This window comes from Stegodyphus dumicola, chromosome 5 (genome assembly GCF_044657685.1).
Source record: "Stegodyphus dumicola isolate Sdum_Otavi_A_Nest chromosome 5, ASM4465768v1".
In the NCBI taxonomy this organism is placed as follows: Eukaryota; Metazoa; Arthropoda; class Arachnida; order Araneae; family Eresidae; genus Stegodyphus; species Stegodyphus dumicola.
Genome location: NC_140772.1, coordinates 133680112 through 133696291, shown reverse-complemented (window position 1 = coordinate 133696291; position 16180 = coordinate 133680112). Strand labels below are relative to the sequence as shown.

Below are 16180 nucleotides of genomic sequence, written 5' to 3'. Positions count from 1 at the left end.
GTCTGTTCACAAAATCATAGTGGTTTGAAGTTTTTGAGGCTTCACAGCAAAAATATTAAATGAATTATATATACTTTTGAATTTTTTATAAGCAAAGCTAATATGATAAACTCTAAACTATGTAATTTTTTTAATAGAGATCAGTTCATTACACTGGAAAGTAAGATTTTTATTTTGACTTTAATAAATGTTGTAAGAAAAGGTACAGTATTTTCTGATTTTCAGCACTTCATGAAAAATCTCCAGTTGTTGGCAGCTTTATAAATTCAATAGAATTTTATAAATTTTCAGTTTATATAGTGACTCTAAACAGTAATTATGTCATAAAGAATATCTTAAAGCTATCAATTTGTACTGCAGTTATTCGTATGTTTTACATAGGGTTAAAGTGATCATATATGTTTTAAAAAACAAAGATTTTACTTCATAAAAGTTTGAGTTTTGATTGCTGAGGACAAGAAATTTGAAAAATAATTGCGTGATATGATATAATGAGTCCATTGCATTGAAGCTACTATGAATAAGAATTATCACTAATTTTAACATTATCAAATGTAGTGAGAAAATTTTAAGGTACGACAGGTTCATTTCCTATCTGAAGCAAGTGTAAAGGCTTTTTCTTAGTCCCTTCAACATCGTTTCAAAACTATGTTAACCCCTTCTTGGTCAGCATCGCATCTCGCATGTTCGGCATTTTTGTGCCCATAAGGCCACCGTCGCAACCGCTGAATGTGACGAAGTGAAAAATTTCATCTTTGAAACTGAATTTGTCGCTACACATATGCCACTTTAAATTTCAGGATTATTTTTGTATTTCTGAATATTGCTAAGAGGTAGCGTGATTAGTTTCTTCACAATTTTCACAGTGAGATTTCCCGCCTTGAATATCTTGTTATTGAATATCCACGTGATATCTTTTAGATTTAGAATTTCAACTGTAAAAAACCATTCAAGGTATTTTTGATATTCATAGCCAATTTTTTTTTTTATAAAGTAAGCAAAAAAAAAAAAAAAAAAATTATTAAATAAATGAGTTTGGTTTTGTGATAAATGTGGTTTTTATGCTCTGATGCCCAAGGCAGGTTGTGAAGCTGTTTTAACACTAGAACCACGGCACTTTCATACACCTAAATTGGGTTTTCCCATTTAGGGGTTTATTTAATTGGTTAATTGGTATTTAGGGGTTTTTTATTAATTGGGGTCAAATTGACCCCAATTGATAAAAACCCATGTTGTTATGCTAAAAGTATGCTGTAATTATTTGGCAATGACACTTATTCATTTTTAACATTGTTATAATAAGTGATAAAAATAAGCTATTACAATATGGAATATTGTATACAGTTAGTAAAATATACAGACAACTTTAATAGAAATTTTTAGTTTCTTACCAGTCAAGATTTCCGACACAGTTCATGCACATTTTGGGCAACTTCTTTTTATATATTTTGTATACTTTCCACATATCAGTATTTTACAGTCAGAACAAGTATCTATAGTTTTGTTTCTACACTTGAAAGCTTGACAATGAACCCTTTTTCGCATCTGCGCAGATTCTTCAGAAGTATCCACTTTTGTTTGTGTATCTGACTTGTACTTTCTTTTGTGAATATATGCACTATGCAACTCTTCAGTGAATTGTTGAAGATATTCTCTCCTCGTAAGTTTTTTTCCAATAACTTCTTTTTATAAAACACATGAATTAATCCCTGCAAGATCAAGAATATTGTAGAATACATGAACTGGCCACCTCCTTGATCCTGCCTTCTCAGAATATTTTCAAGCCATTTGGTTGGCAATGTTGGCACCAAATTTTGTTGAGTTATAAAATATTGTTTCTGGAAGCTTTTTTGGGTGAGTATTGTCGATATCAACTGTGGAATAAAGAGAGCTCAACAGTAAGACATTTTTGCTGGTTTTTCCCTGATAAACTGTCAAAATTATATCATCATGCTCCAGTAGCAATGTATCATATAACAGCATCTTTACTTTTTTCACAAATTCAGGCATTTCTTTCCAATTTCATTTCAATGTTCCAGTAAAACTAGTGTTCTTCATTTTTAACATTTAGAACAGATTTAGTGCAGTGAAAAAATTATCTGTAGTGATATTTCTTCCTTTATTTTTGAAAGGTTCTATCAAATGCAAAACGACATATTCGGAGAGAGATAGGTTTTTCAGGACGTTCCTCCTCATCTTTACCCAAATATGGAAAACCATTCAGCACGTATTTACTATCAACATCAGTGACAAGCCAGAACTCGATACTAAATTTATCTGGTTTACTTGGCATATATTGCTTGAAACATCTGGCTTTAGACGGAAACAGCTGCTCATCAATAGTTATATACAGGACTGTATGGTTCTGGTTTATAGCGAGTTATCGAATTTTAAATAAATTTCTTCCAATCTTCAGAAATGAAACAGAATTTATCATTTTGAAGGCGTTCAGATTGTGTAGTTTTTTTTTTTTTTTTTTTTTTTTGTGTCGAATTGCAGAAATTTCATAAGTTCTCTGAATCTATCTCTTGCCATAGTATCGTGGAAAAAAGGTGAACCCCAAACAACAGACCACAGACTATCAAGCACTAAATTATTTACACTGTATATACTTCAAGCATGCAAAGTTGATAAAAAAGCATCTAGTTTGTCTAAAGTTGTTGACTATTCATTTTTTCCAAGTTGCCTGTGATTTTCTTCGTCTGTACAATTTTTGATATGACGAAGCATAGGCTCATCTATAAGTAGCCTGCATGAACTAATTGCATAGCCATTTTCAATATTTTGCTTTGCATAACTGCTTAGGCCACTCTTTTCTTTGAAAACGTTATGTTCAGCAATTCTTCCATGCTTACAACTTCCAGAGGTGATGCTTTCCCAACACGTTCCATCATTTGTAACAAAAGTTCCAGAGTTCATTTCATCTGGATTTGAATCTGATAACTTTTTGCGTTTATTTACACATTGTTTTTTCTTTCCAGAAGTGGTTTTCCTGATAGTACATTGTACAGGAAAATTAGATACAGTATCTTCAGAGGAAACATTTTCTTCATCTGGAGGTATATATTCATCATCGCTGAAAACAATTTCTTCATCATTATCGTTTTTGGATTAATTTTCTGATAATTGTAGCATATATTCGAGGGCCTCACTAACTGTTAATTTATGTATATTTCTTCCAGCCATTTTCACCTAAGATCAATCTTATCTCTGCGTGTAATCAAGGTGGCAAAAATCAGATTGGTATACTCAAACTATCTTCAAGGCAATGCGAACAACCAGTTGTGCAGTCATAAAGAACCAGATGTGCGCCCGTTAGACTACCGCATTGGCTATGGTAGTATTGTACTATATTTTATTCAATAGGCCTAAACAAAAAATATCGGAGAGAAAACATTCCTTGAATACGCTAATCAGAGGCATTTTTCCCGTACAGAATGATAACGGGAGGGGAGGGGGGGTCTGCAACACTAGCTACTGCTATAACAACAAAACTTTCAGCTGCTTTTCTGTTATCAGTTACAATTTACTGACCTTGAAATATTGTTCTGCTTATATCTGGGAAATAGAAAGCCTACTGAAAAAGCTTTTTCCACTCCAGGAAATGTTGAATTGCAAATTTAGTACTTGTGATTATAATGGTTTCAAATGACCCATTCCACGGTTTCAGGTATAAGTATAAAAAACAAAGAAAAAAAATATATAAGTATTTAACATATCATATTTTCACAAATTATTATTGGTATAAAAATAGGAAAAGTCAAGAAATTTTTTTCAATTCTTTTAGTAACTTTTTGAGAAAAATCGTAAACAAAATTGCTTTTGGGTCAAAATGACCCCATCCGCAGTTCTAGTGTTAATGGTAAGGTTGGAAAACCATTTTCTAAAGCATTTTTTATGTAATTTTAATAATTATTTTTATGTAGATATTTAAATTAAACAGATCAAAACAATAGAGTTAATAAATATAGTATCACATTGTATTTTTTAATTTAAAACTTGGGTCCATTGCAGGGAATAGTGATCAGTGGACGGGATATCAGATGTTTGACCACCCGTAGGTCCATCAAAATTATCAATACTGTCAAAAATATTTTGCATTTTAGAATTTAGGATAGAACATATATTAATTTTCAGCAAGAAAAAAAGTGCTTTTTTCTTGCTGAAAATTAATATATGTTCTTTATATATTTATATATTAATATATTGGAGCCCCACTAACACTGGGACGTGCATGACGTAAATCTACCTTTAATGAATATATCTCTTAAATGAACACCTTGGAGGAAACTTTGAGATGTGTTTTGTTTTCATTTTATGGATAGGTTAATTTCATATTCTGGGAAAATAGAAAGTACTTGTCACACAAGGAAAATGTTTATTACAAGCCTTGCATGCAAGTTATCAACTAAAAAAATAAAATAAAAATAAATAAATAAATAAATAAATAAAAATAAAAAAATGGACAGCTACATCTTGAATATTAAGTTTTCTTTATTATTTTATTAAATGAGTATACAATGAAATAATATCATAGCAATTTTCACCCTTATCATTTAGCTTGCTTTGAGCATAAGATTTGATGTTCAATATTTTTCTTTCTATCAAAGACTAATTTTTATATTAGTAGGATTACAGTTAGTACAACTTAGCTTAAAATTATTTCAGGTATAAAATTTAAATCTGTAGGAAAAAAAGAGTAGATTTCTAACTTATTAATTGTATTATTTTTATATATTTTTAATTCTTAAATTTGTAACTGTTTGAAACTTTAATAATAAACCTTTTGAGTTGTTAGATTGTAATACAAAGTTTTCAGATAGTTTTTCGCCATTATTTTAATGCTGTATGTTTCTGTTATATTGTATTTATAGCTTTCAGATATTTGTATTTTAAAATATGCATATGTTGTTATTTATTATAATCTAATTTGGCTGCTGCTGTGTGTTACTATTATTTAAATTTCTGATTTATTTAATTTCCATGAGACAGAAAAAGATATTAAATGGATAATTATAGACCAGGAAGTTTTCACAGGGGCAGTTTTCAAAGATTAATTGCAATTTTTTTTTTTTTTTTTTTTTTTTTTTTTTTTTTTTTTTTTTAAATTTCTGAACTGCATTGTTCTTGATATAATGCTAAGTGATGCTGTTTATCTCCCTTCTTTCCCCCCTCTTAAACTTGCTTTGTATGGAATAATTTATGCATCTTAAAAAAGCACTAAACATGTCTAATTTCATATTGTAATTAAATCCAGTGAACAATGTAAAATCTGTTTGGGCAAAGATTACTTAATAATGCTAGTTTAATGTTTAAGGAATTGATAAAAATATATTGTATTTCTCCTGGATTTGTTAACACATTAGCCGCTGGTGTTGCGTTGATGCAACGGTCAAAATAAATGCGTATATAAATGTAACTACCTAAGATATTATATACCAGCAGATGATTTTGTGTAAGGAATATCATGAAGATTATTTCTGTAAAAAAATATTTGCCTTCAACATTCATTTTGTTTATAATAATTAATCTCATACTTTAAGCAAAATTTTCAACCGGGTATTTTGCTGAAAATATTTAATGAAAGAATCGAATCGCCGTCTTTATGAGTGATCTATTTTTAGTCAAGGTCACCGTTTATCAGAACATTACATCAGTCAGATGTTTATATTTGTGTTGGGAAGCAAGGGACAACAGGTGTTGCGCTGACGCGGCGTCAGCAGGAAACGGGTAGTCAATCTCCTTTTTCACTCATTCCTTTCGATGTTCTGGTTCATGTTCTGGTTGTTTAAAAATGCCTAGAACGAGGTATTTTACATTAGAAGAAGTCCTTCAAAGATTTTTTGATGAAGAAACAGATGATGATAATATTAATAATGACCAGAATGAAACTGATGTTGTTGTTTCCCCAGAAATTGCAGAATCTAGTGACGAAGAAGAAAGGAATGGCAATGTTTTAAATAATGATAATGATATTTTACCAAATGATACTGCTGGGGGAGTTGAAATTCACGTAAGAAGTAAGTATCAGACTTCTAAAAGCAGTTATAAGCATACTTAAAAGTTTAAAAAGCAGAAGACTGAAATCTTGAAGTGGATAAAAAAGAAACTGTTAGTTATGTCTTAGAAAGAACATGAAGAAAGAGATAGAAGAGAAACTATAAAAGACAAAAAACAAGGTAAAACTAGTGCACAGATTTTCGTTTTTGTTTAGACATTTACTCTCTTCTCGTTGAACAAACAAATATATACGCTGAGCGAAAAAAAAAGCGCCCAGAATTTATTTGCATCTGAAGCCTATATAAGAAGATTTATTGGAATATTATTGATTACAGGATATCATTCTTTACCTCAAGAAAAAATGTATTGGTCTTTTGATAAGGATATTTCTGTTCCTGTTGTACGAGAATCGATATCACATTTGCAGTACAGGAATATGAAGCAGAATTTGCATTTGACAATAGTCAAATTGACAATACTGATAAATTATATGAGGTGAGACTGTATCTAAATTTACTAAATATCACCACTTTTTTCTACTGATAATATAATGTCCCTTTTAGATTTCAGACGCGAGACTGCATTATTCTTTTTGCAAACTTCTATTGAGAGTGTAGAATCAGCCAGAAATAGATCAGCAACAGGAAGACCTAGTAAATTCAGCATTCAAAAACCACTGCATGCAGATGGTAGACATTTTATTGTAAAGTCAGTTGATAACAAAAGACTTTGTTGTAAATAGTACCATATCCAGACTGTTTATAGATGCAAAGTATGTTATGTAGCTTTACATCATTATTGTAATCAAGCTTTTCATGCTTGAATCTTTCAATTGAAGTAATCTGCATTTGTAAAAGAAATACATTGTATATTGTAATATTAAATTAATTACAAGTAAAGTTATTTGTAGATAAAACGTTATACAGCGAAAAAGTAATTCTGCGCTCCACTCAAAAGAAACATTGCACGAGTACAATCCTATTCACTAAACATCCGTAGTCTTATTCCGCTTACGTTGCGCGAACGCAACACTCGCGTTTTCCACAGGTAAGAGCATTTTTTAAATTTTCAATGTAAATTTATGTTATAAATGCTTAATTTAATATTTGTTATTTTTATGAGAAAAGAAACATTCCTTGTAGTTTTGGCGGTTAATGGGTTAAAAAGAATTAGTAATCAAAAAATCAGTTGGGTGATTTGTAAGTAAAAACAGAAAAGAGGTTATATTTATTCTGTGGGAAGTATTATGGAATCATCCTAAGATCATAACTGTCATATTTAATAATGGGTTAAAGAGGACAGAAGATCCATATTTGTTTGTTAATTCATAAAACCTATAGATAATTACTATTATCATATCAAAACCTGACATTAACTCCAATGACTTTAAAGTAGAAATTTTGTTTTACATTAAATTACAAAGATTAAGTAATTAGAATTTGTTAATTATGAATTTAAAAATGCTGTTAAATATTAAATTCACAGAGTTGGTAGAATTTGAAGCATCTTTTAATAAAAGTTATCATGAAGAAAAACTGTTTGATCCAGTTCGGCTTTAAACTTGTAAAAAATGTGTTCAGAAATTTCAATTGTTATTAACTATTTCATAAAAATGAAAGAATCTGCCAAAAGATTTCACATACTTCTCTGTTATTATTTTAGTATCAGAATCAGTATTTGTCTAATTTGTAGCATCCCCCCAACCTGTTTGCAGAGTGCAGAAATAAAAAAACAGTATTTATTTGTATCATATTCTATACGTTTTGACATATAGCTTTGGGAAGTGCTGTGTTTTATATTCGATTGTGTACATTCAGTCCTGAATACATTATTTAATATTCGAAATGGACATTATTAAAATAATAGTAATACTTATATATTTAAAAATATTGAATACGTTTGTTGAGAAAGTGTTTATTTCTTAAAACTTCCCATGTTACTAATCAAAAAACAAAATCATACAGTTGTGGACCATACTGTAAATCTTCAAAATGGCTTTCAGCACTTTTTCATTTTCAGTTGCAATTTTTTGAAATGATTAACAGTTTAGCAACAAAGTTGAAGTGTTGTTACTGAAGATAAATGCATCTGCTTTTAGAATGTCTTACCAAATAACAAAGAATAAACTGTGCTTTCTAATTATCTGCACCCCCATGAAAAGTCTTCAGTACATTTTTGACTTTGAGGCTATACTGATATTTTTACAGTCCTTAAATACTGTTCAATAAATATAAAAAACATGTAAATCCATATGTATGCAAATATGTGTGTGTGGTACACATGCAGGTTTAGCTGTTGTTATGTATATTCGAAAATACATCAAGAACGTGGCAGTTCTACCAAATGATGAAACTGGAGATGGAGGTGATATAAAGTACCTAATAAACAATTAATTGGGTATTTAAATATTAATGCAACCAGTTTTGTAGAAGCTGTTGAATTTTTTAAAAAGTGCCAAAGTCTGACAACCATTCATGCAGTTCTTTACAATGCAATATTGTTATTTTTATGTGCATTCTTTTTGTTGTGTTCATATGGCTTTTATAGAAAAATTTTGATAATTTTTGCCTTAAAATCAGCTTTAAAATATGCGCTTGTGGACTTTCCTTGTTGTAGAAGAAACTGTTTTAAAATTTCGGTGGGAATAGAGTATTTTTTTGCAAAATCACTTGAAGGGAACAATTACTTCATATCTATTCTTAAAGCAATAATCACAAAATCTCCACTAAAGTAAAAGAAACAAAAACTCACTTATCAGTAAATTTATTAATTAATTTTCAGGATAAATACCCAATTAATACAAACTATAATATGTAATAAATAATTTCTTGCAATTACTTATGTCCTCTTACACCCTTCCCAAAAAGTTGCCAAATTGTAATAAGTTGCTTGTGTTAATACATAAGTACTGTTAATTGTTCTTAAAAGTTTTATTCCATATGATGTATTTGGGATAATTACAAGAGAATTTTTTGCATATTTGAGTATTTTTCCTAGAAACATGTATATCATGTAAAAGACTGTTTGATTGTAATCTTTAATCAAATACAGATTGGTGTTGATTTTGCTCTAAAAGTTTTGAACTGGGATGCTAATACATTAATACGTTTACAGTTATGGGATATAGCAGGTAATTTTTTTAATTTATAAGTTTCATATATTTTGTTTTATCTAAATTAGTGCATTTTTAGTATAAAGCACTTACTATCATCTCTTAAAGTAGATAATAATCTTGATATACTGTACATAATGTATCCTTCAAAATTTTGAATCTAATTTTTATAATTATTAACAGAATATTAAGATTAGAAATGGAAGGACAGTTAAATTTGTCAGCAAAATCTCCTAGGAAAAGTGTTGCTGTATTTTAGAAATGAAAATCCAAGACAGTAAGCATTCATGGGGCACAGAGCCATGCTGGAATTGAATAAAAAATGTGCATTTTATATTAATGCAGGTGAAGTTTGTAATGCAGCATAATGTACTTTTTTAATTGTAGCATAATGTACATTTTTTAATCGATGAAACACGATATTCTATGCTGTACTTGCAAATTCCCATAAATTTAAAAATTAAATAAAATTTATTAATGTAATTATTTGTCACCAATATCCCTGTTTTCATATTATTCTGTGAATGCTGATGTCCAAGAGACACTTATGAAAAATTCATTTTAGTGATTAGGAATCGTACAACATGTACATACACTGTAGAAGCCTATATGATAGATGAAATTTGGCATGATGGAACAAAAGGAATATATACAGCAAGGACAACAAAAATTCAAACTGTTGAAAGTAGACTGCATACCCTTTACAGCATGTCTACACAGGAAAAGATTTGGATGGCTGAGATTCTTGTGTAATTTTAATTGGGTAGTATTTTATTTAGAAACTGTTATATTTAATATGTTTGTAAAAGTCTTTATGTGAATATCTGGAATTTACTTTCAAGTTTCATAAGTTCCTCTGTTGTTGAACTCTTTCTGAAGACCAAATGTTGTTCAGAGCTGGAAAATTTTTTCCTGTTGGAGCTGATGAATTTAACTGCAAAACTGATGATTATTATTTACTTTAGACATACAGTTGTTCTTGCATAAAAATCCTGGACAAAATTACAAATCTTGGGCCTGTCCAGTGTAATCCCAGACATCTGGTAAAATAATACTTAGAAGTAATAATTAATTAGAAGAGAGAAAAAACAAAAGCTTATACTAATAGAAATGTTTTTATTATCTATTAAAATATTTTAACAGCATATTTCTCCATGGAAAACGTTATTATGCACTGGTAAACTGGAGTGCTTTATCCATATTTTGGCTGTCATCAGTTGGAAGGTCAATGTCCATAATTTTTACTTTATAACTTCAGTCTTCCTAAAAATGTATCTTTTACTTATGTTAACCAACTTTATAATAATGTCTGTGTAATCAGAAAATTAAAGTTAACTTTAGTATGCAGTAACAAAGACAAGGATAAAGATTGAAATCTAAAGCAGTCATAATAAGAGTAAATGTTATGTAATTTAACAATCTGTATAAATCAATGTAATACACATATGCTAGCCAGTACATTAACTATGTATATATTATTATAAACATTACCTGGTATCATCTCATAATCTGCATAAAACTCGATATTGCAATATTTTAACTTAAATTAGTTACGATGAGAAATAAGCAAGAATCTTAATTTGGCTTATTGGTATTGAAAACGTTACCACATTGTCAGCTTTGTGTGTGATAAATTCATCATATATATACTTCTTCAGCTTTATTGCTTAAAGTGTTAGTTTTTTCATATTTTAAAATGACGCAGTTGTGGTGAAATTAGAAAAACTGGTATGTCTTTAAAGTAACTTAAAAGTACTTAGTGAAAGAAATGAAAATTAATAATTTTATAACTTTTAAATAGTCTAAACCTACTTCTTACTTCTGCATATATTTGTAATTTTTTTGTGGTATTGTGTGCATGTATGTGGCAATTTTTTTTTTTTTTTTTTTACAAATATTCAGTATGCAGTTTACTGTAATGTATCTTTTTAAAAGCCCTTTTTATTTAAAAATAGAGTTGGCCATATATGTCTTATATATCAACTCAGCTTGTTGCATACTATGGCAGTAATTTTAAAATATAAAATGCTAGCTTCTAAATACTTTACATATTAAAAATGAGGTACACTAAATTACTTAAAGTTTAAAAATTTGTTACAACAGAAAACTAATCTTTAATTTTAACACTTAGGTTATAGCTCAGTAAAATAATCATTGGCCTAATCTACCATGTGATATGTTCTTGATTTTAGACATTAACATGTTAAGATATTTGAATGGTAAATTTAAGTTTTTTTGTACAGCATGTGTTGTTCTTGTTTTGCTACATAAACAAAATTTTATTTGATGGAATTAATAATTTGTCCTTTCTGTGTGCATTTTATTTAAAAAAACAGACAGCTTTTATAATTACTGTTTCCTCTTAAACATTTAAAAAGTTTTGCACTTATATGGCAGGTCAAGAAAGGTTTGGAAACATGACAAGAGTCTACTACAAGGAAGCTGTCGGTGCTTTTATTGTATTTGATACAAATAGGTCAGCGACATTTGATGCTGTCATGAGGTGGAAAAATGATTTAGATTCAAAAGTGAGCCTTCCAGATGGCAGCAAAATTCCTTGTGTTCTCTTAGCAAATAAGGTATGTTATTTAGGATTTTTATTATCATTAGAACATATAATAGTTTAAAAGATTTTCAGCAGTAAAATTCATTTTCTAAGCAGTTAAACTGCTGAAAAATTTGCTTTAAAATACAATATTGGTCGTTGTTCAGCATACATTGTATTTTATATTGATGAGGATAATAAAAATATCTTTTATACTATAATAATTAGTTGCTTGTGGGGCCAGCTGCCTAAAGTAGCTATTTTAGAAAGACAAAAGGTACTTTCTGATTATCTGAACCCTTCCTGAAAAGTCCTCTTGACAGTATATTAAGAATTCCATAACAACTGCCCAAACTTCTTGATGTAGCATATGTTTCTCCATCGTTGTGCCACTCCATGTAGTACCAGCAAGATGGGCCTCCTCCACATTACACGATTGACATCCACTGACACATTGACATAACGTTTGGACAGCGGTGAATAGGTTGTGGTGGCCTGCCAGATCATCAAACCTATCATGCATGGACTTTTTCTAGGGTCACATGAAAGTTTGGTATGTTAGACACCTGTTCCTTCAATTGAAGACCTCGTTGCTCGAATATCTGCAGCTGCCGGTAGGATACATGATATGCCAGGAATCTTCCAGTGACAGTGACACTGCATGTAAGAAATTCCATGCAGTGCCACTGTCGGGCCTGCCAGATGACTTCTGGTTGTAATTTCAAACACCTGTTGTAGTCCAAACTTTCAGTAAAATGTTTTCTGTTCCATTTAATGTGTTGCTGTTTCTGTTCTTTTTCTCTGCTTCTTTGTACCATAGCTCGCAACTACAGCATTTGTGACCCTGCCTTCTTGTGTGATTCCAAGTCGTCTCTGTATCCCATACTTAGCCTGCAAGTTTGTCGGTCTAGTAATGAATCACCGTGTATAGAAAACTAAAGAAAGGGTAATTCTGTGATTTTAAGTGCATACAATTGCCTTTGTTTTCATGCCTCAAAATACAACAAAATTTGTTTATTAATTCAGATCATTAAAAAATCCCTTGCCTTGTAAACCAAACTCATTCAGAAAATAGTAGCACATGTTACAATTCTCATGGTTAAAAATATGAAGGAACAATTGCTATGCCAGAAATTCTTGTTTTTTAAACTATCTACAGAACCAGATATTCTTAGTGCATTCTAAATTAAAGTATAGTTAGTTCTGTTAGTGTTAAATTTTTTATGATAATTTTCATATGAGCTATAAAAAGTTTTGGTACTTTTTTGCTAACAGGACAGACATCGTATAACATAAATATAGTCCAAAATAGTAATTCAAATCTAAAGATATAAGGTGGAATGAAAACTAATCATATTTTCACATATTAACATTTAGTACTAATCAGTTGATTGCATATGCCAAAATTGTGCAATATATTTTTCAAGTGACTTTTGTCAGTTTCATTTTCTTAGCATAACTATTTAAAGTATTAACCAAAAACCGAAACAAAGTTGTCAAATCCTGTTACCTACCCCAAAGACATGCTTACACCCTAGAATATATACTGTTGTCTATTTGATGGAATACTTAGGGGTATAATTTTGGAGCATGGAAAATATCAAAAATAGTGTTTTTTTTTTTTTTTTTTTTTTTTTACAAAAGCCATCTTTGTGCTATAGTTTCAGAACTGAAAATAAGTTCACTAGGTGGCAAAAGAATCATTTATGATGAAGGTGATTACATCATTGATAACAAAAAAAAATATTTTGTAGAATTATTTGTTTTAATTAGATGAGAAATACATTACTTTTTTAATCTGCTTTACACATTCAGCATACACTGTTGCTAAAAAATACGAGTTTTGTTCAAAGAATAATTCTTACAGACTAGTTTTCATTGCTCTTTAGTTTAGGCTGCTGCACCCTGTCATTAAATTGTAGCTTCATCTTGTGGTTCTTTGATGTTTCGCCATGGATAACTTTTTTTTTTGAAACAATGTAACGATAAATTCTTCATCATTTGGCTATCATTTGTCACATCATAAAGTCTATTTCAGTTGAATCATCAAAATCATGATCTGAATATGATATAGCATAATTCACAGTGTATGGTTGCAGTCACTAGTGTTCTTGAGCACATTTTGACTGCTTCCCATAAACGAAATATCAGAATTACTAGTTTTTTGAAAGTATGGGATATTTTGCTGACTTAGTAGGAAGATCTTTTTCTTTTGCAATTGACAATGTGCTAATATTGCTTTGAAAGCATTCCTGATAATTTACATTAAACTGCATAGTGGTTATCAATAAATTCACCAGCTATAAACATAGTTTGTTAATTAATATTTTTTTATTTGAAATCCTTCCGTTAAAAAGTGCATGCAATTTAAAAGGAACCTTCATGGTAAGGAAAGAGAAGTACTTTACTTCATATATGAAATTTGAAGCCTTATCAAAAAATTTGATTTTTTTCCCCCAAAATTGATTAATCAACTTGCTAGAGTGTGATAATTTAAACTTCAGATTAAGCATATTTTTGCCAGTTTATATGCACTTTTATTTTATTTATTTATTTTATTGTTGCTGTCTTGTGCAGTAGTTTTTCTATATATAACATTTTACAGAACTCTAGTTACAGTGGTACTAAATTACATTTGCGCAGTTTGAATACATACTTGCCTACAGGATAAAATGCTATTTAAATCAATAAAATATAAATTGTAAACACCATTTTACTTTAAAAGATTATTTGTGTTAACTTGTCTATTTTTTAGATGTAGTTTAATTTTATATATGTAGTTGATGTAACTTTTTTTTGTAGTAGATTTCTTTCACTATTATACATTTCGTTTTAATGAAACTTTTCAAATTTTGGTTAAATCAAAATTAACAAAGTTCTTTTCATATAATTTTATTTACAAAATTTTATATTTATACAGAGATAATTCTTAATTTTTGTAGTGTGATCTGCCTCCAGAAGGTCCTGTTTCAAATCCAGCTGCAATGGATGAATTTTGTAAAGAAAAAGGTTTTTCTGGTTGGTTTTTGACCTCAGCAAAAGATAATATTAATGTTGATGAAGCAGCTAGGTTTTTAGTTCGGAAGGTGAGCTAATTGTAATGAAAAATATATAAACTTGAATTATTTAAAAGCCACTCAAATAAAATGTTATTGCATGTCTGGAAAAGGAATAACCAGTGGTTGATGTAGCTTTTTATAAGTGTAAATATTAATATTTTTCATCTATTGTCAGCAGAAACTGTTAATTGTAATTATCTAACTTTTTGACCGCTTAATAAAAATAATTTTAAATTTGTATTAATCAGATAATTTAACATGATTTTGATTTGCTGATATTATTTTCTTTGTTGCATTAAGCAAATGTATAATTACTGTCTAGTTAATATTTCATAGCTGATAAATCATATGACTTCAGAATTTTACATATCTTATTAAATTATTTTTATAAATTTGAAAAGCACTGACATAAATTAATACAAATAAAACCAATAAAATTTTCAGATTTTGCTCGGTTCTCAAGCATAAGATATGTTTAAGATTAATAATTCATTAAGTTTCATTGTGAAAGAAGAAAGAATCTGTCTTAATTAGTTTTTTCATAAGAAAGTACTGAAAAAACAAAAAAGCTGACACATGTTAGAGGCAGTTCATTAAAAGCAATTGTAATGTCATATTTATTTAATTAAACTTTCTTTTTATTATATCTACTTTCTCAATATGCTTAGGAAAATCTGTGAAAATCAGATGAATTTAACAACCAGTTTTATTTAGGTTTGAATTTTTTATCCATAAATTTCTTTCATTTTCTTTAAACTCTAGCGTGAATTGTGACTTTCCAATGAGTCTGTTTTGTTCTATTCCCAGCATTAGTTTTCTAATTTTTTAACATTGGTTTAATAGTTAAAATATTGAAATCTTCATCAGTACATCAATTCATCTCAGCTTTTGCTTGGTCAAACCAAATATCTTTATTTCCCTTTCACCAGGGCTGTATTCTATATTGAATAGCAAAAAATACTTTTTTTTTTTTTTTTTATATATCTCTGCTTGTTTTCATTTTAATTTATTTTTATCATTTTTAATTACCTCAGTATAAATTTATTCTGTACAGTGATTGTATTAATTTTGCAGATGATGGTTCGAGATCAAAATATATATAACAGTCTAAATATATATTTCATTAAATCATCATCATTAATTTATACTGACATTTGAACATAGAATTATAAATTAGTCTGTTACCTCGGTATACTTTTTTAGCAGCTCTGGTTTTGGAATCTGTCACGAAGACCTGTATTCAAAGAGCCTCTATTAACTAAATTTGTGTATTTATTTACTTTACTCTCTATTTTTATAAACCTACATTTATTAAGATGATATTTATATTATTAAAGAAAGTAAAAAAGCAAAATATCATAAATTATAAGCTAATATATACCAAGTGACAATTCTCATGACCAGATAAAGTCAGCCATGCTGCTCAGAGGGTTAATCCATTCCAGGTCCTTAGACGAATATCAA

The 16180-nt window shown here is 29.3% G+C and overlaps 1 protein-coding gene and 1 long non-coding RNA gene across 4 annotated transcripts in view; one reads left to right on the top strand and one right to left on the bottom strand.

Annotated features, from left to right (window-relative positions):
* LOC146997237 (uncharacterized) overlaps positions 1-16180 on the bottom strand; it is a 45077-nt gene that overhangs the window by 18422 nt on the left and 10475 nt on the right. The window lies entirely within an intron of this gene.
* Rab32 (RAS oncogene family member Rab32) overlaps positions 1-16180 on the top strand; it is a 30206-nt gene that overhangs the window by 11439 nt on the left and 2587 nt on the right. For both annotated transcript variants that reach the window (XM_035363594.2, XM_085817087.1), the window contains exons 3-5: positions 9052-9130; positions 11510-11691; positions 14600-14743. In XM_035363594.2, coding sequence (XP_035219485.1) covers positions 9052-9130; positions 11510-11691; positions 14600-14743 — 405 coding nt within the window. The remainder of the gene's footprint in view (positions 1-9051; positions 9131-11509; positions 11692-14599; positions 14744-16180) is intronic.